General features: G+C 54.0%; 1 protein-coding gene across 1 annotated transcript; it reads right to left on the reverse strand.

Annotated features, from left to right (window-relative positions):
- On the reverse strand, positions 1 to 27,606 carry CNGB1 (cyclic nucleotide gated channel subunit beta 1). The gene is made up of 33 exons (XM_059857743.1): positions 27,430 to 27,606; positions 27,155 to 27,181; positions 26,937 to 27,028; positions 26,699 to 26,825; positions 26,421 to 26,463; positions 26,188 to 26,254; positions 26,023 to 26,104; positions 25,547 to 25,583; positions 25,066 to 25,207; positions 24,886 to 24,961; positions 24,307 to 24,343; positions 20,475 to 20,640; positions 19,646 to 19,727; positions 18,424 to 18,630; positions 17,291 to 17,407; positions 16,930 to 16,972; positions 14,236 to 14,368; positions 11,135 to 11,230; positions 10,545 to 10,702; positions 10,207 to 10,386; positions 9,341 to 9,549; positions 8,607 to 8,657; positions 8,411 to 8,497; positions 7,997 to 8,061; positions 7,465 to 7,587; positions 6,310 to 6,451; positions 5,923 to 6,082; positions 5,224 to 5,321; positions 5,052 to 5,135; positions 4,592 to 4,710; positions 3,877 to 4,023; positions 3,214 to 3,418; positions 1 to 1,924 (listed from the first exon to the last, which is right to left on the reverse strand). The coding sequence occupies exons 1-33, from the start codon at positions 27,508 to 27,510 to the stop codon at positions 1,712 to 1,714; spliced, it is 3,696 nt and encodes a 1,231-aa protein (XP_059713726.1). The 5' UTR covers positions 27,511 to 27,606; the 3' UTR covers positions 1 to 1,711.
- Positions 27,607 to 27,621: the final 15 nt, after the last annotated feature.

Below are 27,621 nucleotides of genomic sequence, written 5' to 3' on the forward strand. Positions count from 1 at the left end.
CTCATTAAATTTGTTTAAAAAGAAAGCAAGACATTATTAACTAATGCTAACACCTTTCCTGGCTTTGTTTTTTGCCACAGAAACCCACACATTTTGCAAGAAAGGGGGAAAAAGCAACAAAAGAAGATCCCAAAGGAGGTGGAGGTCAGCCCTGGGCTGCTGATGGGAAAAGAGATCACCCAGGGGGTGACACCAGCACTGCCACCCTTCTCTGTGTCACAGCCAGACCTGTGGAACCTGCAGCACTGCTCACTGCATTTGCTGAACACCTGGGAAGTCCCTTGGCCACGGTGACAGGGCTGCTCCCTGCAGCAAAACCTGCCCCAGCTTCTCCTCCAGAGGATGGAAAGTGGCTCCTCTCGATGCAGCCAGTGGTGCTGTGGGAACATGGGCAGCCAAAACCTGGGGAGGATGTGCAAACCTCACCCAGCACCACCTCATGCACTGCTTCTCAGCTCTCAGCTCACCTGCAGCTCACTCTGCTGGGTGCTGGCTTGGAGGAGGATGAGGAAGGAGCTGGAAGAAGTTGGGACACCTTGAGCAATCAGCTGGTGCTGAGCAGATGTTTGCCTTCCCCTCCAGCACCCGGTCCCAGCACAGCTGGGAGAGTGACTTCATGACTTCAGTGATGAGCAGCACCAGAGTGGCTTCTCTCTCCTGGGAAATGTGGCCAAGAGCCAGCCTGAAGTGGCTGGAGGGCTGGGAATTGCCTGCTGGAAGTGAGGATGCCACTGAGTTCCAGCAAGGAGTGCAGGGGAGCACCTGCATGCTCATGCACACTTGCTGGCACATGACAGGCTCTGAGCTGGCTCTGGAACACTGTCTGGGAGAGGAGAGCACTTACTGCACTTCTCTTTCCCCTCCCAGCTGGAACCAACTCAGCTTCTCCCTTCCTGCTCTCTGCTTATCCCTCCCAGCAGTGGCAGCACAGAAAGATCCCGAGGCTGGAAGAGAACTCCAGGAACATCTATCTCATCCAGGACTGTGCTTCTCTATCCTTGAAAGATGCTCATCAAATCTCCCCATGAGAGCCCCCAGTAATGGAGAGTCCACCACCCTCACAGGGTGGGCAGCTGGCAAGAATTCTTCCCAGTGGCAAAGCCAAGGTGGTCTTGGCACCACGAGGGGACCCTCAAGCATCTTGCAGTCTGTGCACTTGGGGACAGAGCTTGGCATTCTCATGACAGCTTGATTTGTGAGCAAATCAAGCTTGGCCTGTGAGCATAGCCCACATCCTTTTCAGATGAATCACTCCCTACTGCTGCTGTCAACCTTGAGCCCAACAGAGAAACCTTGTTGTTTTCCCCTTGGTTGTTTCTAGCCAAGTGGTGACTCAGCTGTCAGAGGTGAATAACTCTTCATGCTTTGTCTGAACACTCATTAACCATCCAGAGCCATAAAAAGCAATTTTTCCATAGCTCTCCCTCCACAAGGCCAGATTTCAAAGCAAGAGGGCTGACCTGAGATTAAGTGGGAAATTCATAAAGGTGCTCAATAGATCTGCAGAGCAGAGAAACCTTGTATGGTTCTGGGTCAAATGGCAGAGGGTTTTATCAGCAGTGATTGAGGGTCTGGGCAGAAGAGAGAGGCAGATCCTACCCACAGCACACAAAAAAACCTACAGCCACTGCATGGAAATCATTAACAACAAAAATCTGCTGGCCCAGGCATTTGCCTGACTCCTACGTCTGCCCTGCGACCTGCTGCTCTTTCATTGCTCTTCTTTTTTTTCATCTTTCTCTGAAATCTCAGCAGCAAGGATTTCCTCATCTTCTTTTGCTGTGGAAATGACACGAATGGTGACTGAATGATCAGGAGATTCTGAGGATATTTCTTCTCCCAGGCGGGTTTGTGCTCTGCGGGATGTGACAGGAGATCTCTGGTGCACTGGGGATTTTGGTGGGGTTGGGCTGACACTGGAACCCTGCAATAAAAAGTTAAAAAAAGAGACAAAAACAACCTTAGCAGATCCTTGCCCACTATCCCTGACATGGCAAAGCTGGACAGAAGTTCTGTGGTTCCAGCACAGGATTTCTGCACTGGGATGTCAGCTTGATGCCAGAGATGCTCCCTGTAAGAGGGGCTGCTGGATTATATCCTGCATATCTTGAGAAGCACAGAGAGAGGAGCACAAGAGAGCTCTCCCACATCCGCACTAACTTTTGGCTTGCTCCTGAAGCTTCTGGAGGGGCTGGTCTTGGCCAAACCTGGCCTAGTGCTGCTGTGAGGGAGCAGTCCCAGCCTGCCCTGTCCTCCTTTGGAGAGAAGCCAGCCCCAGGGATGTGCCAAGGAGAGGGATGTCAGCAGGTCCTGCTCACCCCCAGGTGGGGTTAGTTCCCAGTTCATGCACCCTCAGCACTGGGCTTCTTTCACTCATTCAGAGAGAGCCTCAGTGCCACTGCTCACTGCTGCTGTTAACTGGGTATGGATTCATGTTAAACACCACATGGTTTGAAGCTCCTCATGCCTCTGGAGGACTGCAGAAATGCAGCTATGCTTGGCATCAGCCTGGTGTTTACCCAGCCTCAAGGTCACTGCACTCCCTACCAGCTCCTCCCTGCCCTCCCTCTGCACATCCAGGTGTGATAAGTGTGCCTGGCTCCATGCTGGGAATAGGAACAGCAGGGGCTGCACGGAGACAAAACTTTCCTTACAAGTTTAGCTGAGACAGTTGGAAGAAAAAAAGGGGGAAAAAAAGGACAGGGCCATTTTCCTTTTCAGCTGCTCGTGGCAAAAAGCAAGGGGGCTCCTGCAGAGGTGGCATTGCCTGCTCTGGGGACCTCTGTCCTGGCCACTTGGGGAAAGATTTGGGACATCGTCTGGGCTGTGGGTGCCAGTACATTGATTAATTGATTAATTATGAATCATTATTATTAATTGTGATTAATTATCCTGTCTCTGCAGGATAGAAGAGACATTAATTCATCTGTGGCTACAGCCTAGCTAGAAATTGGACTCAGGCTTAGCACAGGCAGGCAAAAATTTAATGCATTTCCCTTTTGTATCACAAAACAAACCCCTGTGGGACACTGGCACTCCCCCAAAGAGCTGTGCAAGATGCTGGGTCACCCCTGCCTGCCTGTCTACACTTTGACAGACCCCAACATCCTGAGCTCGGTCCTTTAAGGCACCTTAACCACTCCGGAGCTGGTGGGGAGAGCACTTTCGGCACCTAGGGAAGCAAGGCCGGATCTGGACGCTCCCCGTGCTGACCTGCGCCTCCTGCATCGCCTGCATCGCCTGCAGCTCCCTCAGCCTCCAGCGGAGCCGCCCCAGGGGCCCTTGGCCCCCCATCCTCCCCGTGGCAGCCAGGGCGGCCCTGAACAGCTTCGGGGTGTCAGCTCTCGGGGGGATGACCAGGGCATCTCCGGGGCCTCCCTTCTCATCTCTGGGTTTGTTGTTGCTTCTCAGCATTTTCCTGCAGCACGGAAAGGGGAAAGGGAGAGGTGATGTCAGTCCGGGAACATTCTGTCAGCTGGGTTTTATAATAGACAGAAACCAGGGTTGAAAGCGCAAGGAGCTTTGCGTGTCTTAGGGAGGACAGAACAACAAATCTAAGCGATGCTAAAAACTAAACCGAATCTTTACACAGATTTTTTAAGCGAAGGCACTTCGGCCATGCTCCTTGCCCAGCTCCACCCCCTGTGAGAGGCGAATTTTGGCAGGCGGAGGCTCCGCAGCAGCGCCGGGGGCCGGGTGCCCTCTGCCGAGGGCCGGCGGCCGCAGCCCGGCCCGGAGCCGCTCCGGGAGCGGGAGCGCCTGCACAGGAGCTGTCCCAGGGCTTCACACCCACAGGAAACTCCCCCGAGACTGCGAAGCCCAGGCTCTGCTGGTTTTAAACTCCCGCAGGTTAGAAAGCAGCGGCCCAGCACGCACTTGGCTTTCTTACGCAGCAGCTTCTGAGACTCCGGGTAATGCACCAAAATCTCGTTCAGGTCTTTCTTCTCCAAAATAAAAAGGTTGGCGAAGCCGTGGGCCACGACGTTTGCTGTGCGGCGATTTCCCCCTCCTGCTGCCAGCAGGCTGGGAGAGACAATGCAAGACATCAACACCTCTGTTCGCAGGCTCAGAACGGAAAATCTCCTTTACACTCTGCACCTCTGTCTTTCAGAGGACTCAGAGTTTAATTTGCACTCCTGATGGAGTTTATCGTGCAGTTTTTAAAGAATGATAAAGGGAAACCTTGCATGGACTACTATATAAAAATTATTTGTGGGTTTGAAGGGTTAAATATTGCATTTTACACCAGTCTGGTGTCTGCTGGGCTGTGGGGAGGCAGCAGTATTGCTGTGTTCCCAAATGGTGCAGGGCTTTTCATTCCCGTGGAAGGGCTGGGAGACTGTGTTTGTGAAACACCTTTTCTGATCAATTTTCCCATTCCTCCATCCATGTTTACCATCACCAGCTCTCCAGGCAGAAGAAAACACAATGACAAAAACAGCAGGAAAGCTGTGATTTGTGTCTCAGCCGCTGCCCAGCGTTCATGGCTCTCAGTCACAAAGATTAATTGGGATGCTGCTGATCCCTCCACTTCCCACCCTGCTCACCCACAAGCTGTATTTCCCCAGCTCCCTGACCATGCTTCTCTCACCTGATTTCCCCAAAGACAGATCCAGCTTTCAGAGTCACCAGCACGGATTTGCCGTCGGGTCCGCCCAGCACCTGCACTTGTCCCGCCTGGATGATGTACATCTCACGGCCTATCTCTCCCTGCAGGGAACAGGGAGCTGGCTGGCATGCCCAGAAACAGGGACACCTCATGGATGCCCTAAGCAGCGTCTTGCTGGGAATCTCCATGACCTCTCCAAGCTCCCAAAATGCCTTGATGGTGCTCACTCCTGAGCATTCTCATCTCAGCATCCCAAAGAGCCCAACAAGCTTTCCCCTGCTCCCCTGCTGTTCAGAGCTGCCTTGTACAAGGCCAGCTCTCACCGAAGGTGTTTTTGCTCCAAATTCCCTCCCTGTGAGGTGGCTCAGCAGGGTGAAGGGCCAGGCCTGGCTCTCCCTCCTGCCCTGCACAGCCTGGCTGTGACTCCCAAGCATCCCCTCACCTTCTTGCACACGTAGTCGTTGGGCAGGTACACCACTGATTTGAGCCGCTTCAGCATGTCAAAGATCATCTGTCTGTCACAGCCCTGAGCCCAAACAGAGCCAAAACATGCCAGCCTTAGTCTGTGCTGGCATGGCAGGCCGTGCCAGGCAGGGCTGTGCTGCAGAGGGTACCTGGAACAGGGCCACTTTGCTCACGATGTTGTAGTTCACGTCGATGGCGATGTCCAGCCTCATCTTGTCTGGCAGCTGCACCAGCAGCTCTGACTCATCTGTGAGACAGAGCAGAAAAGTGGCTGCTTCCAGCACTTGATTTGGGAGTGTGTCCTTCATGAGGCAGTAGGGAAGCAGCCCACATTGTGGGGCAGAGGGCAGGAGCCAGCTCGCACAGAAGGGTCTCCTCCAGCCTCTGCCCACCCAGCAACCTGCAGGTCTAAATCTGAAGCATGATGGAAAATCACCCTTTGCATTGTCCCTGCCCTGATGGCTCTCAGAAACACACCACCAAGCCCAAATCAGCATTTTTCCTGTCCAGGAAGGTGGGCACAGAGGTTCTGGTCCTGCCTGATGACTCACTGGTAGGGTGACGTGGTGGCTTTGCTGCTGGACAGTCACTGTCCTCTCTCCAGGGCATGTGGGACACTGGACCCAGTGTGCTGTGAGTGATGCCAAGTCACCAAAGTGCTGTGACCCAGTGGCAGTCTGTAAACTCCCTAGGTGGGCAAACCAGCCCCTATGCTGAGGAGTAAAATTAGCCACCCTCCACCCCCAAATTGTAGTGGTGTTTGACAGTAACATTTCAGCTCTGCAGAGCAACCACATGAGATAAAACATGAGATTCAAGTGTTCACCCTTGGAGTGGCTGGGTCTCACCTAGCATGCCTTGGGAGTGCCATGTGTACTCATACCACGTCTTCACCCTGTTCTGAACTGCTCTGGGGATCCTGTAGAAGTTCATGTATTTAATGGTGCTGTCCATGCAGCTCCGATAGTACGTTTGTCCTGCAGTGGCTGCACCAACCACATCTCTCATCTGAAAGGAAGAGGTGGAGGAGAACTTTAAGTTGCTGTCACTTATCCCTCAGCAGGTTAAGCATGTAAGCCAAGCCCTACCAGCATCTGCCAGATCCTTTTTGTCTTACACCAATGCTAAGCAGGTCTCCCCATGGGGAAAACACACCCAGAGAAGCAAACCTGTGGACCAAACCCACCAAAACCACCCCCACCTGAGGCTGTAAATTCCCCCTGACTCCAACTCACCTGCCCTATCATGACAGAGAAGGCAAAGACCCCTGTGAAGTAGTTCAGCAGCTGGAAGACGATCTCAAACAGTGTCTTGGGGTCTGGCAGGCCCCCGATGGTGATCAGGGTTTTCACTGCCCAGTAGTAACAGCGGATGTAGCTGGGAGGAGAGGAGGAGAAAAGGAGAAGAGCAGAAGAGGAGAAGAGGAGGCAGCTCTGAAGCCATTTCTGTTTCACCCCTCAGCCCTGAGCTCATGGCCATGGCCATGGCAAGCCAGAGCCTGCTGAGAGCAATTATGGATGACAAAAGGAAAAACTGAAGGGCTTCAGACTCCCCACCACACCTGCAGGTGCTTCTGGAGATGCTACAGGAGCAGGGGAACCAATGGTCCCTCCAGGATCCTCCACCTGGGAGGCTCAGCTCTGGTTACTCCTGTTTTCTGCTCCTCTGCCATAAACCAGCAACATATTTTCAGCCAAATTTACACTTTTAGAAATCATCAGGGGGAAAAGTGTGCTTGTGAGCAAATTGTTGGAATAGGATTTAAGAGAAGCTAAGTGAATTCCTGATTCCCTGGTCTTGGGCATTCCTTTGGGTGTTTTGTTTCCACCTGAAGATGGACACAGATTTGTATATCATACAAAATAACTCTCTAGTATTAACATTAACACAGATGTGGGCATTCAGCTTGTGAGCCAAGGACTCTGCCTGTGGCATCAATCACTGACTGCACAGGGGACATTTAACACAGGTATTGCCATGGTGAGGGGAAGGGCTGGCCACTGTCCCCATCTCACTCTGAGAGAGAGACCTCACAGGTCTGGGGGGGCTGGCACAGGGCACAGGGACACACGGGGTCACTCCTCCATCCCAACCTGGCAACAGTCAACAGACAGAAACAAGAGTCATGCTTGGATTCCACTTCTTCAGTCCCTTCAACCTGTGGCTGCTTTCCACCTCTGCCCAGCTGCAGCCTCATCTTGCAGCACTCTGTATTACTGCACTTCCCATCCCTGCTGTCCTTGTCATTCTCCCTGGCTCCACATCATCTCCTGGCACTCCCAACCCTTTGCTTCAGGGATTTTCATGAATCCAGCTGCATCCCCACACCTCCCTTACTGCTCCAGCTCCAGCAGGCTGTGCTATGTGAGACCCCCAGCCCTGGCCTGTACCTGTTTCCTTCCCCATCATAGACCCAGGTGGTGGAGCCCAGCCCTTCGTAGGCTGAGGCCCAGTAGTAGAGGCAGGAGTTCACATGCAGGCTGTACAGCAGGTAGGCAGTGGTCCGAATCACTCTGCAGAAAAGCCCAGGAGAGAGCAGGAAGGGAGATGATGACTGCCAGGGAAAGATGTCAGGTTTCCCCTGGGATCAGTAGGAGCCTTGAAGTGGTGACCATACAGGTGACAGAGCACCCCAACCCTGCTGCTGCCTCCTGCAGCTCCAGAAATGCTAAGAAAAGCAGTTTATCTGCTGATGGCTCTCCTTCAGTTCCAGCACCCCTGTCCCCGTGGGCTGGAGAGAAGTGATCCTACCCATGCAGGCTTTGGCACCCTCATGTCTCACCACATCAAAGGCCATGTCAGCCAGCCCAGCACAGCAGGGAAAGAAACCAGGGACCCAGAACAAGTGCAGAATGAAGTGAACCTTCCTCCCCAGGGGCAAAGAACAATTCCATGCTCCCTCCTTCCCCCCATGGCCCTCACCTGTAGATGTATGCCTTGGTCAGGATGGCCTCCAGGCGGTTGTTGAACTCGAAGAAGGCCATGTACTGGGAGGAGAAGGAGAGCTGCATGTTCCAGGTTCCCCTGGGAGAATCACCTCCCCATAAAACCCTCCTGCCCCTCATTTCCCTCCTGCAGCCCCTCTGCAGCATAGACTGCCACGGGCAGATTTGCCTCCATCCTTAAGCGTCCTTCTGGTCAAACGTGAGCGCTTTAGGATTGAAATGAAGTGTGTGACCAACATCCCTGCAAAGCCTTTGGGACAAAACTTCCCTCCATTTTATAATCCTCCTGCCATCATGGATGGGTCTGACCAGCCACAGCTCACCCCAGGCAGCAGAGGACTCCTCTGTGCCCTCTGCAGCTGCTGCTCTGACTTTGTGAGCCCTGACTCACCTTCAGACAGCGAGGGAAGCGCAGCAGGGGGTTGACACCCACTTTGAAGTAGAAGAAATCCAGGGGCAGCAGGCACAGCACATCCATCTGAAATCCACACAGGGAGAAACCTCTGTGGGGACCTGCAGGACCACTGGGATGGGGCTGAACCCGCAGGGCAGAGGAAAGATTCAGATGAATAAGAAGGCTGACAAACCTTGAAGCGCTGTGATCGCAGGTAGTTCTCTTTCATGGCCTTTTTGTCAGTCTGGTGGAACACAGGAAGGAGAGAGAGGAATATTGATTATTGCTTAGAGAAAGGAAAACTAGGGCCAGTGTGGTCATGCCTGGCTTTCCTCCTCTGCACTACAACAGGGAAGATGCTCCCTTTGTGCCTGAAAGGGGAGAAGAGCAAGCAGAGAAATCCTGGCTGTATGCCATCTTCCCATCCTACCTTGGGACATCCTGTGTTGATTTTGCATCCCAGGAAAAGCACATCACAGTGCCAGCACCACAAAATCAGCATTTGCAGGAGAAACTGCCTGTCTGAGCATCTGCGTGGCCACAGGAAGGCTGCACCCTCGAGGTGTGATTTTTTTCAGTCTGTTTAACTGAATATGGAAATGAAATTAAGGGCTTCCCTTATCTCAGGGGAGTGATCTGTGTGTTCAGATTGCAATTGCTAGCACGTCCTGCCTGGTGTGCTCCTGGAAATGAACCCCAGAGTTTGTTACACCCATGCCCAAGGTTGGCACCACACGGCTGTGCCAGGGCCAGTCAATGAGCACCTCACCACGGGCAGAGCCACCCTGGAGCAGCACCCTGCAGGCAAGCCCTGGTGGCCATGGCCATGGTGAGAGGGCTAGTTCAGAGTCCAGCAGCACCCTCAGGTGATGGGGTGGGAGTGCCCCAGCTGGTCCCCAGTGCTGGCTGCAGTGCCCTGCCACTCACAATGATGTCTCCCCCCTGCACAAACTGCAGCCGGGTCTGGAAGATGAGGATGTCCAGCAGATAAATGAGGTCACAGAGGTAATCCACCAGCAGCCAGTAGTGGATGTTGGCTGGAGTCTGGTAGGGGAAGGCCCAGCGGACAGGGATCAGCCAGCAGTTCCAGTTCCAGGCCATGACCACGAAGAACAGCCACAGCACGTACATCAGATCTGCACACAGGGAACAGCACCACCATCAGCTGGAAACACATCCCTCCTCTGTGGGAATCCTCTGCTCAGAGGGGTTTCCATCCCCTGACCTGCCCTCAGCCCAGCAGGAAAACCTGCAGGAAGTCTCTTGGTGACAGTGTTTGGTTGCAGCTGGGCTCCAGCACAGAGTGAACACCCCTGGTCACAGAACACACCACGTTTCATCAAAAAGCTTCTTCTAACTTTGCTCATTCAGCTATATTTGCTTTTGCACTGCTCCCACAACTCCAGCTTCCCTGTTTTTCTTTTTCCCCTCCAGCCATGCTGAGCTGGTGGCTGGCTGCCTGAGCCCAGAGGCTTCCAAAGGACTGAGGAACACGAAGGACTAAGGAAAGAGCTGGGCTTCTCTGGGGTGGCCACACAGAATCTTCTTCTGTGATTTTAATTTTTTGGGGGGTATCCACACCAGAGGGAAAGCCGAATACCCAGTCCTGCTCCTGACACCCACAGCTGGAAGTATTTAGGAAAGCCTGTGCCCTGCAGAGGAATTTAAAAGTCTGTGCTTTAGTGAAAAAACTAAGTTGCTTCTTGCTTAGCTTTCCCCTGCCCCCCCCCATCCCCCTCCCTCCCCCAGTCCCACCAGCGTGCCCCCAGCCCAGGCTGTGCTCCATCACTCACTGGTCAGGGGGTCAATGCTGCTGGGGAGCTGGAAGCTTTTCAGGTGCTCCAGCCAGGGCCGGCGCTTGAACGTGCAGCACAGCATCTCACAGTAGTGGTCATCCCCCAAAGGTTTGTCCCCCTCCAGCTCCCCTCCTGGGGCAGGCACTGCTGCTGCTGCAGGTGCTGGCTTGGTGGGAGCTGGGAGAGGCCACACAGTCATTTGAAAGGGCAGAAAAATCTTTTTACTGCAGTTTTTCTTAAGGTCTTTAAACTGTTAATAAAACAGCTGCCTCCCAGAAAAGACAGTGTGTATGGGGACCCACCAGGGAAACACTCCCAGCCCCGCCTGGACTCACATGCCACGGGGCTCTCATCATCTGAGGTGACATCAGAGTCAATCAGCTTCTCCTTCACCTTCTCAGTCCTCTCTTTGAAGAGCCTCACCAGCTCCTGGAGCCGGGTGTTGATGATGGCACTGCTCAGGCTCGAGGCTGAGCCGATGCGCTCGGGGAGGCTGTGGGGACACCAGAGGGCATTTCATGGAGGTAGGAAAGGCCAGGGCAGGTCCATGGGGTCATAGAAAGCTGGAATGGTTTGGGTTAGAAGGGACCTTAAAGCTCATCTCATTCCAGCCTCTCTGCCATGGGCAGGGACACCTTCCACTAGACCAGGTTGCTCCCAGCCCCATCCAACCTGGCCTTGAGCCATGACCCCGTCATGACCCATTCTTTAACCTACAGCACCTGAATTAGGATCTACCTGTGTTTGTTTGGGTATTGTGTTGTGAGAAGAACACAAACTGACATGGCTCCCTCTCCCTTTGGTATCCCAAAGGGTATTTGGGGTGTTTGCTATTTCCACCCAAGCCCCAGGGTGTGAACCCCAGGGTGTGAACCCCAGGGTGTGAACCCCTGGCTGATCTGGAGCCCCTGGGCCCATTTCTCACCTTTCCCTCTGCTCCTGGTCCCAGCCCAGCCCTTGGCTGGGGGATTGGCTCACCAGCCCTTTGTCCAGAGCATCCTCTGGGAGAAGTCTCTTCCTCCTGCAGACAAAACCACAGAGACCAAGGCTTGGCTTGGCTTGGCTCCTCTCCCTCCTCCCCTCCTCCCAGGTGTGACCTGTTTTCCATTCCCCCTTCTATTAGGGTCCCCTAATTTTTGCCATTGCCTGGAGTAGCTGGGAGTGAGCTCCCCTGCTCCTTTCCTGCTAAAGCCCTGCTTCTCCCTGAGCACCAGCCAGCCCTTGGCTCCATGGATATGCAGCCACCTGGCCCATTTTGCAACTCAGTTTGGGTATCTGGCAAGATGTACAGAGGGCAGGCATCATCCTGTGCTTGCCCCCAGTGCCACAGCTCCACATCACTGCACTTAAGGGGCAAGGAAAGTGCAATGCCAGAACACCCAGAGCTTGTGTCCTAACACAGCTGGGGCTCCCTTCGGCACAGATGGGTTTCTCAGGTGACTTCCTTACATGTGGGCACAAAAGGTGTCAGAAGGGAAGCTGAATATGAAGATAGCAGTCCCAGCAAAAATCTAGACTGGTTTGCAAACCTGCAGCCAAGCCCAGAACTTCAGCTGTGATGAGGAAATTGTCTCCTGCCCCCACAACTGCTGATCCCACTGGCCATGGCACAAAATGTCTCAGTGCTGTGTGTGGAGCAGGAGAGGGCAGGATGCTGAGGGAGGTCATCCTGCCATCACAAATCTCCCAAAGAAACGGGAGTCAAATGGGATTCAAACGTTGTGAACCCACCACCTCCAGCCTTGCTGGCTCCCAGCTGTGTCCTGCTGGGAGGTGGAGCAGGTGAACAAGACTGATAAGCCTTCATTTCCCAAGTGCCTGGTGCAGGGGTGGAGGAAAACCACAAACCCTCCTTTTAAAGTGCTCTCAAACGTGCCTCTCAGCAGTCTCCAGCTGCCCTTCCCCTGCCTCTGTCCCCTCAGGGCACCACACTGTCCTCAGCCCTGAGCAAGCCCAGGTTCCAGCCCTGGGCTCTGTCAGGGGCACCCTGCAGCAGACACACACCCTCAGAGCAGCTGGGGTGGAAGGGGGTCACAGCCTGACCCTTGCTCAGGTTCTGGTGCCCTTGGAATGCTGCAGGCAGAGGCATTGGAGCATGTGGGGTGCACAGGGTCCCTGCCCACTGGCACAGCCAGGGTGTCCTGGCAGTGCCTGCAGGAGCTTCCCAGGCTCCAGGCAGGTGTGGGGCTCACTTGCAATGAGTCTTTATGACTCTGTCTAAACATTGTTCCCTCCAATCCTTCACAGAGCCATGAAGGAAATAACTCCAGACTGGCCAGTGGAAGGGATTTAGAGATGCTGGGTGACTGCTGAGTGCAGAGTTATGTCTTCTTCCTCTGGAAACACCAGCAGGACCTGAGCATTTTCCTTCTGGCTCACAAGAATTAATTTTTATTTCTTTATGTAGGAGAACAGGAGTCCCTTTTAAAAATACCCAGTGTTGTTTTGAGACACTCCCTGGAGAGCCAGCAGAAGGGTTTATATGCTCACACGTGTAACTGCAAATCTGTTTAATGCTGTCAGTATTTTCACTGCAGGTGTTTTACATGAAGCCTTGGGCTCTGCTGTCCCAGTATAGATAGCTGTTCAACATGATTGTGGACATTTTTGCCATTTTTTTAGCTGTTCAACAGGATTGTGGACATTTTCACCACTTTTTTTTTAGCTGTTCAACACACAGGATTGTGGACATTTTTGCCTTTTTTTTTTTTTTTTTTGCTCCTGCAGGAGCAAAAACTAAAAGATCCAAACTATTAAGTGAGAATGACTACAGCACCTAGTTTTCAGCACAGAAAAAATCCCACTTTAGCTTTCATTTTGAATCCTCTGCAAGAGTGAGCCTCAAAAGAACCTAGTGTCACCACAGAAAAAAATCCATTTCCTCCAGACTTAATTTTTAAGCTCAGTTTTAATCCTCCCTCTCTCTAAGCATAGAATGACTGAATGATCTGCCTTGGAAGGGACCTTAAAAGACCATTTAGTTCAGGAAGGGACCCCTTCCAACTAGACCAGGTATCTCCAAGCCCCATCCAACCTGGCCTTGAACACTTTGCAGGATGGGGCTTCCATCACTCCTCTGAAAGCTCAGACCCAGAAGGGACGTGTTGCAAACTCTTGTAGCAAAATACCAGAAGAAAATTGATAATTTTTAAGATGCAGGCTCATATCCAGCACATAGACCCTCTGTGCTCTGAATTTGGGAACACAGACAGGTTGACAAGAGACAAATGGGATTTACCCATGGCCTGGGGATCAAGCCCATCTCCAGGAGGACACACAGACAGGGCTGTCCCTGCCCACAGAAGCTTTAATCAAAATAAAGCTTAAAAAAATACAAACAAGAGGCAAGGCTTTGGCCATCTCCTCTGCTGTGCACTGGGGTGACACCCTCTGCACACACAGCACTGTCCAAATCTGCTGGGGATGAGCATCTCCACATGGATAAATGTGGATAATAAATGTTCCTGTGCTGGCAGCCTCGGGGGAGCTGGGACCACGGGGCAGAGCCATGCCTGGGGGATGCTGTACCTGGGGGATTCTGTGCCTGGGCAGGGCTGTGCCTGGGGGATGCTGTGCCTGGGGGATGCTGTACCTGGGGGATGCTGTGCCTGGGGGATGCTGTGCCTGGGGGATGCTGTGCCTGGGGGATGCTGTGCCTGGGGGATGCTGTACCTGGGGGATGCTGTGCCTGGGGGATGCTGTGCCTGGGGGATGCTGTGCCTGGGGGATGCTGTACCTGGGGGATGCTGTACCTGGGGGATGCTGTGCCTGGGGGATGCTGTACCTGGGGGATGCTGTGCCTGGGGGATGCTGTGCCTGGGGGATGCTGTACCCCGGGCAGAGCCGTACCTGGGGGATTCTGTGCCTGGGCAGGGCTGTACCTGGGGGATGCTGTGCCTGGGGGATGCTGTGCTCAGCAGAGCTGTGCCTGGGGGATGCTGTACCCCGGGCAGAGCCGTACCTGGGGGATGCTGTACCTGGGGGATGCTGTGCCTGGGGGATGCTGTACCCTGGACAGAGCCGTACCTGGGGGATGCAGCACCGGGCACGGCCAGCAGGTTGGGAGCACCAGCAGCAGGCAGCTCTCCATAGGTGCCGTGGATCTCCACAGCACGGCCTGGGCTGTCCACATCCTTGATCTCCACGGTGGGGGGGTGACCTGCTCCGTGGGGAAGGACAATAATGGCAGGTGAGGGGCGCAGGGCCCCCCTGCAGCCAGGATGGCTCTCCAGACCCCAGAGCTGCCCCCAGGCCCTGCAGCGTGTGGGAAGGACTCTCCTCCTCCCTCCCTTCCCTCCTTGCCTAGCTCTCCTTTCTCCTAAGCATTTGGAGCACTTCTTTATCTTTCTTTTTGCCCAGTTTTTAACACTCTAAGAGCTGCCATCTGCTGCCCTTCTGCTCGCCCAGCTTGCAGTGATTGCAGCTACTCCATGTGAGTGTTGGGTTCCTGTGGTTTGGAAAACCATGGATATTAGGATTCCCAGCTGCAGGTGCCCTGCAGGAACCCAGGATTTCCAGGAGCAAACCTGCCTCCCAGGGTGTGGAGATTCTCCTGGTCCTTCTGAATGTAAAACACATGGATTGTGACAGCCCTGAACCACACAGTGTTTGCTTTCCATGCAGAATAAGGCACTATTTAAATGTGTTTGCTTTTCATGCAGAATAAGGCACTATTTAAATAAGCATTTATGGCTTCTTTCTTCTGCAGAGGTAATTAATAACTGCTTCCTGCCACAGGCAAGGTCAGAAGCAGGAAGGCTGGATGTTTGTGGTAGGTCAAGAAAGATGCCAGTTGTCCAAAGGAGAAATGGCACCAGGGGCTGCTACCTTGGCCAGTTAAGTGTGATGTCTTTTCTTAGCTATTTAACAAAATAAAATTAAATCCTACAGGATTTCTTCTGTGGGAGGTTTTCACACATCTGAGAGACCCTGCACCTCCTCCTGCTTCACACTGCTGTGGAGGTAGTGGATCAGAGTGTGGATTGATTAAATGCCTGAGAAAAGGCCTGTTTGGGTGGCAAGGTTAAAATCCTGTTGCATGGAAGGAAAAGCAGCAGAACTCAGATTGCTGGTGAAAAACAAAGCAAAGCAAAGCTGCAGAAAAGGCAGAAAGCCATGAGCAGCAAACCTCCACCTTCCTCTCCTCAGCATGAGCAGGCTGCACAAATGCAGGAGAGAAATGTGTGGTGATATTGCACCCTCTGCCTGCAGCTCCTTCAGGAGAGTTTTCTGACCAGCTCTAAACACACAGGATTTGCCAACACTCTCTAGGCTTGGCTAGAAAGGCACATAGTGATGAGGCAGAAGCAGACAAACACGTGGGTTTTGTTCCCCAGCCTCTGTGCTGCAACATGAAGCATGCTTTTATTTTCTTTAATTCTTTCCCCCCCCCCGCAGAAAGCAACAGAAAAAGCCACTACTCCAGGAACCCCCCTGCACCCCTCTAGCTACACAAGGCATCAAAGCCAACATTCTAATACCTAGTGGGGATTGCTCCTCAGTGCAAAAATTGGGGTTGACAACTCCAGCCTTTGGCTTGCTGCTGGCAAGGACAGGGATGGCAGCGGGGGCTCGGCAGCTGGGGACACTGGGGACACTGGGGACATTGGGGAGCTGCTCTAGAGCCCCGTGGCCAGCAGGGCAGGGGGCCCTGCCAGCCCGGGGCTTGTCATGCACCAGCTGGAATAGCTCGACGTCCTGGGCCCGCCTGGCCATGCTGCTAGCGGCCGCCAGGAGCTTCAAGCAAGGGACAAGGCATCTGCAGCTGCAACAGAACAGAGTGCTGTGAGAAGGGAGGGATGTGGCACGGCAGGAATGTGGGGCTGAGCCGGGCTTGGGGCCGCTGCTGCTGCTCACAGGGGCTGGTGGCAGTGGTGGGCATCCCAGCAGGTGTTTTTCATGGAGTCATGGAAGGTTAAGCGTTGGAAGGGACATTAAAGGTCGTGTCCCATGGGCAGGGACATACCCTGCTGCTCCAGGCTGGTCAAGGCCTCATCCAGCCTGGCCTTGAGTGCTGCCAGGGTTGGGGCATCCACAACCTCCCTGGGCAACGTGTTCCAGTATCTCACCACCCTCACTGGGAAGAATTTCTTCCTAATAATCTAACCTAAATTCACCCTCTTTCGATTTGTACCCATTGCTCCTTGTCCTATCACTACAGCTCCTGACAAATCAGGACTTTCTAGCACCATTGCCCCTCTGCAAGGGCTGCATGCAGAGAATCTCAGGGGTGAGGGCAAGCCATTCCCTGTGCAACTTCCTGATGCCAGTGGAGTTCTGCCAGGATGTGCCTCTGCTCAGTCAGGCTGCAATGGGAACTCACCACCTAATTTTCATGACCAACCATTACTTCCTAAAACATTACATTAAAATGTGGTTTATGTCACTGGTTATTTCCCAAAGGGAGAAAAGTGGTAGAGAAAATATTTTTTATCCCTGTACATCCTCCAGCTGAAGGAGAAAAATCTTATTTCACATCAGGGATTGCTGAATCAACAGGATTAAGCATTGTACATTCAGAGCTGGCTCCAGACAATGCCAATACTGCCATTGTGCTGTGCCCCTGCTGCTTTACCCTGTGAACAGCCCTGACTGCCCCTGCAGGCTGCAGAGAAGTCAGCTCCCTGCTCCCTGCCAGCAGGAGAGGAGAAGCTGGATTCTCCCCCAGCATCCCCTGCCTCACTCCATCCCAGCCTGGCACCACACTGCTGCACCTTGTACCTTCAGCATCGGTTTCAGCAGCTTCAGCTGTCTCCTCTTCCACCTTCAAAATGAAAACAAAGCCATTTTAAGGAGAAAAAGCCCTTTCTGTCAGTGAAAGAGCACTGGCTGCCCCATGTCCCTCCTACTCAGGCTCTCAGCTTGTTCAGTGCCCACTCTGGAGGGTGAGAGGAGCCTTCCCTCCATCCACAGCCACTTCTGCTGGCCCAGCTTCAGGGATGGGGACACCCTGGTGGACAACATGTCCTGTGCCCAGCCCAGCCTGCTCCTCCCAGGGCATTGCATCCCCTCAGAGGAGCTCTGAGCCCCAGCACTTGCAGGAGCTCAGTGCAGGGAGCCCGAGCAGGGAGCGGTGCTGTACCTGCACAAGGGCACCTTGGAGATTACTTATCTCAACTTCCTCCAGCTGCTCAGCCCTGAGGGCCTCCTGGGCAAGGCAGGCTTCATCCACACCCTCATCAGCAGGGACACAAGGAGGCTGCAGCAGGGGTCTGGAAGGGAGAGAAAAAACACTGCCTGGGAGACCAGGTGAGAGGTGCATAAATGAATCAGGGCATTGCATGGGCATAAACAGAAACCACAGAGGCAGAAAGATCCAGGCAAAATGTTTCCCCTCCTGTGCATCATTTCTCATATAATTAAAATGGACCTAATAAAAAGCCAGAACCTAATTTCCAGGCAAGGCTTTCCCACGAGCACTGTTCAAATCCCACATTTGCCTGAGCAAGACACCACCAGGACACATAATTCTCATTTTCCTTCCTGAGCAAGCACAGGCCTCAGCTCCACCATTCTGACAAAGGGGCTCTCAAGACTGATTTTATTGCTTTAATATAACTTCATAACTGAAATAAAAGCATCTCAAATGTTGCTCTGTGCATTTACCTCTTGATTTGCTCTTTTCTGGCAAGAAATGCAAAGCAGGGATTTGGGATAATGAGAATTTAAGGACAGCTAAATGCATGAAAATATTTGTTTTGTTATTTTTAATAATTTCCCCCCTTAATATTTAAAATTATGCTCTCTTCAAATGTGATCACAAATCTTTCCATCCTAAACTAGAAAACCTGTTGGTCTCTCTCTCTTTTCCCAGTAAACAAACACATTGAAGGGTGGAGTAGCATCTCATTCACCCCACAACTGAAGCTCAAGTTTCTAGTGAAGCTCCAGGAACAGATTTTGATGAAATACAACATATGGGTTTGACAGTGAGTAATCATGTGTTTTCAGCTTCTTCCTGAAAATCTAGCTACTTTAGAGGAATTAACACAGAATAATATTGTAGTGCTAGGTAATAAATCCCTAAATGTTTATCTCATGTGAAATCAGAGCAAACTACTAATCTGAGCAGAAAGATGTCTCCCAATACCATCCAGACCAAAGTCACCACCTTCCACAAGAGCTCGGCTATGTTCTACAACAGGAAGAAATGTAAAATTGTACCTACTTGTATGAAGCAGCTTTTGCAGACACAACACATAATCCTGTCTTTACATTCAGCTCGGTAACACTCAAAATAATCCCGAGTGCCCTGAATTTTTGGACGTGGTTTAAATAGCACGGCCCATCTCCCGGAGCTGCCCGCTCCCGCCTCCCGAAGGCGCAGGAGGGGCTGCGGTTGCTACGGGCGGCCGCGATGGAGACGGAGCCCGTGTCACCGGGAGACGCTGCTGTCACCAGGTGCCGCGTCAGCAGCGAGCCCTGGGGGCAGCCGGTTTGCCAAAGCATCCCTCCTGCCTGCCATCCCTCCTGCCTGCCATCCCTCCTGCCTGCCATCCCTCCTGCCTGCCATCCCCTCCTGCCTGCCATCCCTCCTGCCTGCCATCCCTCCGCATGCCATCCCTCCTGCCTGCCATCCCTCCTGCCTGCCATCCCTGCCGCACACCCATCCCCAGCACACCCATCCCCAGCACACCCATCCCCAGCACACCCATCCCCAGCACACCCATCCCTGCCCCGCCTGCCAGGCTGGCAGCTCTGCTCTGCCGTGGGTGTTTCAGCCTCTCCAGCTGGTGAACGCACTTAAAACAAAAGCTACAATCACCCTCGTTCCCAACAAAGCCCTAAAGGCAACGGGAGCCACTCACTCTGCACTCTCCTCCTGGTCCTCCTCTTTCTTATCTTCCTCTTTCCTCTTTCCCTCTTTCTTCTTCTCCTTCTCTTTTTTCCTCTCCTTGTCTTTCTTCCTCTTCTCCTCTTTCTTCTTCACCTCCTCCTTCTTCCTCCTCTCCTCTTTCTTCTTCACCTCCTCCTTTCTCTCCTCTTCCTCTTTCTTCCTGTCCTCCTCTATTTTCCTCTCCTCTTCCTCCTTTTTCCTGTCCTCCTCTTCTATCTTCCTCTCCTCTTCCTCTATCTTCCTCTCCTCTTCCTCTATCTTCCTCTCCTCCTCTTCTATCTTCCTCTCCTCTTCCTCGTTTTCTTTGCTCTCCTCCTCCTCTTTCTTCCTCTCCTCTTCCTCTTTATTCCTCTCCTCTTCCTCTTGCTTCATCTCTTCCTCCTCTTGCTTTCTCTCCTCTTCCTCATTTTTCCTGTCCTCTTCCTCTTTCTTCCTCTCTTCTTCCTCCTCTTTCCTGTCCTCCTCCTCTTGCTTCATCTCTTCTTTCCTCTCCTCCTCCTCCTCTTGCTTCATCTCTTCTTTCCTCTCCTCCTCCTCCTCTTGCTTCATCTCCTCTTCCTCTTTTTTCCTCTCCTCCTCCTCTTCTTCCTTCCTTTCCTCTTCCTCTTTCTTCCTCTCTTCCTCCTCCTCCTCCTCCTTTTCCTCATCCCCCTTGGCAGTGTTTGGGGAGCACAAACAGACTCTGGAAAGGAGAAGCTCATGAGCTGAAGCCCCCCAGGTGTGTGAGGCTCCCACCAGGAGCTCTCTGTGGGTTCTGGCCGAGCTCTGCTGAGCCAGTGAGGCCCAGGGCTGCCCTTGTGCTGAGCAGAGCTGAGCACTGCCCCTGTGGAGGGGGAACTGCTGTGCTCACCTGGGTGTGCTGGGCTCGGGGAGCACTTTGGGGGGCTCAGAAACCCTCTGTGAGCAAGCATGGAGCCCTCTCATCCCCCTGCTGCAGCACAGCTCACTGCTGGCTCTGAACTCACTGCCCAGCCCTTGGGCAGAGCCCAGCAGGGGTTTCTATGGCAGAAGCAAGGGTGAATGATACAGAGACAATTTCCATTTCTGAATGGCATTCCAGCTGCACGAACCACTGCTGGGAACAGGTCCAAGACCTCTTACCCTGGGGCCAAATTCTACTCACAGGAGCCCAAGCAGAGCCTCCCTCACCTGTCCTCTGCAGGGCACTGTGAGCATTGCTCCCATGGCTCTGCACTGCCTGCCCTCACCAAAACTGAGACACCAGGAGAAAATGACATTTGATCAAGCACCTTTTGGATCCTGCTGGGGGATTCCCCCTTTTTGGAAACAGGCACCTCGGCTGCCAGCTCCAGCACCAGCACTGGCAAGGATGGATGCCCAGGGACGGGCTTGTCCCCTCCCATGGCCACCACACTGGTGGCTGGAGAGCACACAGACATGTCCATCAACAGCATCTCCCTTCCCCTACCTGGCTTCTTCTTCCTGAGGCTCCTCCTGTATGGTGGGAAGGGAATGAGCATCTGCCTGCAGCTCAGCCTCGTGAGCCCAGGCTGCCATCTCTTCATTCATCTGGCCATCATCCATCTCCTTCAGGATGAGATGGGTTTCCTCCTGCTCCCCAGGGGCTGCATGAGCTGAAACAGGGATGGGGAAAGGGAGGTGGTGAAGGGGCAGCAGCAGGTTCTCCAGAGGCCAGGCAGGTGCCAGGCTTGCTGTGCTCAGGGGGGCAGTGCTGAAGCAGCTCTCAGCCCTGCTGCCCCTGTGTGGAGATTCTCAGTTCAGTCAAAGAAAGAACAGAGACAATTTAAATTAATCTTAGAGGAAAAGAATTAAAACAATGATTATCTCTCTTTCTGTAAGCACTGTTTATAGTTATGGTTCTCCACAGTGTGCTGTTCATAGCACACTGATAGTGTGAGATGTTTCTACTTTGAGACCAATCAGGTACCACCTTCGTGAGCCACATTATAAAAGGACCCACAACTTTCATTAAAGGGGCCTTCTGATCCACCTGAAGACTGGAGTCTTTCTTTCTGTCCCTGACTCACCAGTCTCACCCTGAGCTGGGCTGCACAGGTGCCTTGGGCCCCTTGGCAGAAGGAAGAAGAAAATTCACTATTTTCTGCCAAGCACAGCCAAAACCCCACAAAGGCCTTGAGCAACCTGGTCTAGAGGGAAATGTCCCTGCCCACAGCAGGGGGGGTGGAGCTGGTTTAGCTTTAGGGGCCCTGCCAGCCAAAGCATGCTGTGATTCTAGGAAAGCTACAATCCTCTGCGCACAGATGAGTGCTGGCTGCCCTGCACATGCAGCCTCCTCCACCAGCAGTGTCCTGGCCCATCTCCAGGCCATGTTTTGTCCCTCCTTGCAATCTGGAGGAGCCCAAAGCCTTTCCCCGTTGTGAATTTCTGTCCCAGCACAGCCCAAGGACCCTGGGTCTGCGAGACCCAACCCAGAGCCCACATCACGGCACTCGAGCACCATGTCCTGCCTGCTCTGAGCACTCTCCCAGGCAAAGAACATCCCACAGCACTTCCCAGCATCTCTGGGGCAAAACCCACAGCAGGTTACTGGGGGCTGTAGGCAGCTGCAGAGTGAGGAGTCTGACCCAGGAGGAGCCCTCTCCATGTCCCAGGGGTACCCATCCTACCAGGTCAGGCTCACACCAGAGAAACAGGAGGAGGAAGCACATCCGCTCGCTGTAAAACCAGTTTATTTTGAGGTCTCATGTCCACAGCAAAGCTAATAGGAAACGTGCAAACTGAACTACAGAAAGGCAGGAAACCCATGCAGTGTCATATCTGTGGCTTGTTTACCCACCCCATGATGTCCACAATGCCTTTAGTCCATTCCCTCTGGATCTCCATGAATTAAAACATGGGGCAGCAATCAGGGAAATGGCTTCTAAAGCACACCATGGCTTTTGGATACATTATATGAAAATGGGGTGAATACTAAATCTGTGTCCTGGTACAAGCAAGATTGATTATAAACACAGGGGTGGATCTCAGGGTGTTCTCCTGGCTCACAACTCATTGTTAGAGTTGCCTGGATTGTCCTAAAGAGATGCAACAGTGGGAGATCTTAACCTGGCCTGTCAATACATCAGGGGGCTTATTCAAAATTTGGAAAAGGGCTTTTTACCAAGGTCTGTAAGGACAGGGGGCAGCAGTTTTAAACTGAAAGGGGGGACATTCATATTGGACATAAGGAAGGAATAGTGTACTGTGATTGCCCCATCCTGGAAGTGTTCAAGGCCAGGTTGGACAGGGCCTGGAGCAGCCTTGTCTAAGGGACAATGTCCCTGCCCAGGACAGGGAAGTTGGACCAGTTCATCTTCAAAGGTCGCTCACAACCCAAACCAGCCTGCTACTCCAAGGTCTGTATCCAAACCCTGGGGTGTAGGGGCTCCCACCCCCCTGAGCCCAGTGTGCCTGCACTGGCCATGCCTGCCTGCAACCTCTGGGCTGGAGACAGCCCCTGGAATCCTCTCCCTGCTGGGACATTCCTGCTGCTGCAGTTAGTGCTGCATCCATGGAGCTGTGAGCTTCAGGAGGGAGCAGCCATAGCTGGGGGTCAGGAGAGTTTGGGGTAAGATCTCTCAGAAGAAGAGCCCGGGCAAATACGTTTAACCATTAACTCCAACCTATTCACCTAGAGATTAACCTCACCCTCCTGATTTGCTGCTGCAGATCAGAGCCCTTTCCACTTGCTGGGAGGAAACAATCAGTTATGGAAGAAAAGCAACAAGGAGCTGACAAGAGCTTCAAGTGGTTTATGGATTACACCTCAGAGGCAGAAGTTGACTCAAAGAAGCCTGAAGACTTCAGCTGGGGGTCTCGGGGTGAATATTCAGAGGTTGTGGGGCATTGAGAGGGCCAGGAGTGCTGGGAGACTGCAGCAAGAGGCTTTCTGCCACTGAGGTGGTGTCCTGAGTGATGCTTTTCTACCATCCTGTAAATTATAGGTCCCATCTCACAGACACCATCCTGCAAAACCAGCAGCTCCAATTCCCAGAGCAAAGAGGGAGCCAAGTGGGACAGCCCTGGAACTGGATCCCTGTGCCAGCCTTGGGTCCCACTGCCCCAACTGGGAAGGAGCTGGACACCATTTGCAGATTCCCCTGTGCTTTTCCTCCCCAGCTGTGCTTTCTCCTCAGGTTGGTCTCTTTTGGGTGTGGGAAGGGCTGGTTTGCCACGGTCTTCGTTTTCCGTTTGTTTCAGAGGCGCTAAGCCCCTTTGCCTCCTGAAACAAAAGGAGAAGGAAAACATTAATGAGCGTGGTGCCAGGGCAGATCTCCTGCATGACCCAGTCATTCCTTTCCTTGGGCAGGTTAAGTGACCTGGAGATGCCTCAAGGCACCAAAGCCAGCTGGGCACCAGGGCTGTGCTTGCCCAGCTCACGCAGTGGCATCCCTGGCTTTGCCTCTTTCCAAGGTCCTTGGCAGCACACAGGCCTCCAGTTTGTACAAACACGTGGAGAAATGCCTTCCCCCAGGATTTCCCTCTCTCAGGTTCTGCCAAGGGGCTGTTGGCCTGTAGGAGCAAGTTCCCAGCGTATCCCTGGGGGTGTGCATTTTCCATGTGCCTTAACTGTCCCTGCTCCCATCAGGAGCTCCCACAGCCCAACCAGCCACTCCTTTCAAGGGACAGCACTTGCACAGGAGTGTGTAACCCTGCCCAGACCATCCACAGAGGCAGCTGTGGCTCTGCATTTTGTCCAGCATCTCCCAAAGTGGCTGCAGTGGGGAGCCAAGCCCCCCCTGCCTGTAGAACTGGTGCTTGATCCCCTCCACAGGCATGTAGCAGTGTGAACCCTGCAGGTTTTCCCACAACCATGCAGATTCCATTCTAAGACATCTAATCCCAGCATTTTGTTTTCCTGGAGTACCTTCCTAGACATCTCACACCAGGCTTGGCAAACACCAAAGGAGAGAAAGAAAGCAGCAGGTTTGAGTTCCCTTGTAATTCTTTGATCAAATCCCTCCAGCTCCAGCACAGCTCAGGATGGATCTTGATATCAGCACTAACCTCAAAACCCAGGACCTGAGGATGTGGGATGCTGCACTTGGAGACTCCCTCAGCCTGAGTTTTACCAAGCCTACAACACAGCTCAGCAACAGCTCCCTCCTCTCAAGTGTCAACAACTTCCCATGGCTTCCTTGGGGGGTTCCAGGGGCTCCTGAGCTGGCCCCCGGGGCAGACCAGGGGATAAAGATGCCAGTGACCCCTCTTCCCAGTAACCCAAGCCAATAAAGAGCTTGGCAGTCAAACCATCATGGAGAAATGGAGCCATCACTTACTTTGTTCCACAGGACTCGAGGTTGCTGTGGCCACTCCCTGTCAAGAGGAGAAGGGAACCATGAGACACTGCTCATTTTCAGTAATCCTCAATTTTTACCCTCAATGCCCCATTTCCAGTAAAGGTGGCCCTTTTACCCTAAATACCCCATTTTTGTGGCAAGTTGGATGGTTGGGCCATGGGCACAAGCATCCCCACACTCAATGGTACAGAGCAGGAGCACATAAGTGAGTTTCCTTGGGGGCCAGGGAAGGAAAGGAGAGCTCTGTAAAGCTGCTGCTGCTTCTCCTTAGAGCTGGACCACACCTGCATGAGATGCCAGAGCCTGGACACCAGCCAGTGCTGCACAGAAAGGCAAGGAAACAATAAAGAAAGCAGATGCTACAGGATCTCCTGCTGCTTAGAAGCCAAACATCAGCTAAGCAGGTCATGGGGACTTGTTCTCTTGACAGAGCTTGGTGACAGCCCACACCACAGCAGGTCCCAGCCCTGATCTAGTGGCATCTGCAGGGCAGGGGGCACCCTGCTCATCAGGGATGTGGTGTTCCCGTGCTCTTTCCCTGTTCGTCAGACAGCCTACCTGTGTATCCTGCTTCTCCCTGGTCACCGGCTGTGGCATCACCTTCTCCAGCCCCTGGACAAACCAGCTGAACATCCTGCAGACAAGAAACCCCTGGTAGAAGTGGCAGCCAGAGCCTTTCTCCGGCATCAGCCATCCCTGCGGCCAGCAGAGCTTGGCAGAAGGTGCCACCGTGGTTACCTGGTGCCATCCACAGCCCCGGACTGCGGGCTCGGGGCCGCCCCCGGCTCCGGCCGGCCCTGGGCAGCCGCTGCCTTCCCTGCCGCCGGGGCGCTCGGAGCGCCGGGTTTTGACTTCTCCTGGGTTTTAGTCCCTTCTGTGCCTGCTCAGGTTTATTAGAAAGAATGAGGGTTGACAATGGAGCTGTCGTAAATTGTTGGGAAGTGGAGCAAGCCAGGAAGGGTCGCCCTGTCCCGCAGAGGGACAGGCTTCGGGGACTCCCCTGGCAGCCTGCCTAGGGCAAGGACATGGGCACGTGGGGACACAAGTTGTGTAGGGCTGTGCCGTGATGGCTGGACCGGTGTCCCCACCCCTGGGACCCGTGTCCCCACCCCTCCCGGCACAGAGGGAATCCTGGAGACGAGGCCAGCCCAGCCCGGCCCAGCCCAGCCCGGCCCGGCCCAGCCCAGCCCGGCCGGGGGTCGCGGATCGGATCGCTCACCTTCCACCGCGCCTTCGCTCCTCTCCTTCGGCTCTGGCTGCAGAGGGACAGAGGGACGGATGGACGTGGCAAAGCACTGCCTGCGGCCTCAGGCCACCCCAGGTGGACACGTCCCCACCGCAAGAGGACCCATATGCTCATCCGCACATGCTCATCCCCACATGCCCACCCCCACATGCTCAACCCCACACAGGACCGGCTCTGGTGTCAGCCCCACTGCCCTGACAACAAGCAGTTAACCCAGACACCAGGGCTGCTGACCCCAGCCCGTCAGTCCCAAGTGAAGGGTCCTCCCTGCATCAGGGTGGAGGAACACCAGGACAGCACCCAGAGGTTTCTTTTTGCTCTGCGGAATTCCCTTGGGTTTTCCTCCCCAAGGTCCCAGCTGGGGTGTGCAGAGAATGAAGGCAGGGAGCTCGCCCCACTCTCCTCTCTGCCCGGTAGCCCCCGCTCTTCCCGAGCTAGGCAACGCTCACCTCCGGCTTTTTCATCCCCTCCGGCTGCGGCAGAATCCTCTCGAAGCCCTGTGAGAGCCAGCTGAACACCCGTTTTCCTGCCCTGCGGGGAGAGCGCCGCGCTCGGGGAGCTCATGCTGCGCCCTCCTGCCCTCCCGCATCCCCCCAGCCTGGCTGGACACCCACCACTGCTCCGGGGCGCTCTCCGGCTCGCCCTCGGAGACGTCCTCCTCGGCATCGAAGGGAGTTATCTCTGCAAGGAGAGCGCTGCTGTGGGCATGGGGAATCTGCGCTGCTGGGAGCTTCAGGTGCCCCCTTCAGCCAGCGCAAGGGGACAATAGTGCCGGCGTCACCAGGCGGGGAGGCGGGAGGTGGGAGTCCCAGGATGCTGCAAACTGCAAACTCCCAGCTCTCCTTACCCAGACCATCGTCTTCCTCATCGCCAAGGACCTGGACCTCTGTCTGAAAAACCAAACGTATTGTCTGAAAACCCGACAGCCCAAGAGAGGGATCACCCCTCTGGGTGGGGAGGGAAACCTGCCCTTTCCCCAGGGACGGATGAAGGTAGAAACCCATGCAGAGCAGCTTTAGTGCTCCCAGTTAGCAGCAGGACAGTGATAAGAAGGAAAAAAGAAAAAAAGGTAAAAAGAGGCAGAGGCTCAAGTATACCAAACCATTTCCCAGATCTGTCTCCTACCTCATCAGCAATGTCGATGCTTGTCTCAAAGCTCTTCCCGAGTGCCTGCAGCCCTGGGGTTGGGGCTGGCTGGGGAATCACCTTCTCCAGCCCATGGGAGAGCCAGGAGAGCACACTGCTCCCCACACTGCCAGGGAAAGGTGTGAGTCAAGCTGGGAACGCCATCCAAAGCATCCAGCCCCCAACAAAAAGCAAAATCCTAAGCAAATCATGCTGCACAAAGGGTGCAGGAGCCTACCTGTCAAACACAGAACTCGAGTCCTCAGAAACCACAAAGGTCACTTTCTTTTCTGTTTCTTCAACAGCAGCAGAGGAAAATAAGACAAGCTCCTATCACCACTCTGGCAGCCCCCAGGAGGCCAGGCAGGAGTGGACAGGAGGGTAAAGGAGCACTGATGTGCAGCCTGAACCAGTGTGAGGCTTACCCTCAGTGCGTGCCCGCTCAGCAGCATCCACGGGGCCACTGGCCTTTCCTGTTGGTGCCTTCAGGACAAAAGGCAGGAGGTGTCAGAGAATGAGGCACAAAGGGACACTGTCCCTGTTCAAAGGTGGCTGCAAACCCCAGGGACTCCCCACCCTCCTGCTGCTTCCCAGCAGCTCAGAGCAGGAATCCATCCCGGCCCCCTTCCCTCCTGGGGATGCTGCAGTGCTGGGGATGATGCAGAGGCACCAGGCACCTCTCACCATGCTCATGGGGTCCCCATCGCCCCCCAGGCTGGCTCCCTGCTCACCTTGGCTGGCTGCACAGGGGTCTCCTCTGCCACGTGGGGCACCGGGGGCTGGGGCACCACCCGGTCAATCCAGCCCATCATGCCGCTGGCTGCGGGCACTGCCCAGGGCCTCCAGCTGGCAGGAGCCCAGCACTGGGGTGCACACTGCCCAGGGAACACCAGCTGCTCACTGGGCTGTCTCCTGAGCAGCCC

This window comes from Haemorhous mexicanus, chromosome 12 (assembly GCF_027477595.1).
Source record: "Haemorhous mexicanus isolate bHaeMex1 chromosome 12, bHaeMex1.pri, whole genome shotgun sequence".
NCBI lineage: Eukaryota > Metazoa > Chordata > Aves > Passeriformes > Fringillidae > Haemorhous > Haemorhous mexicanus.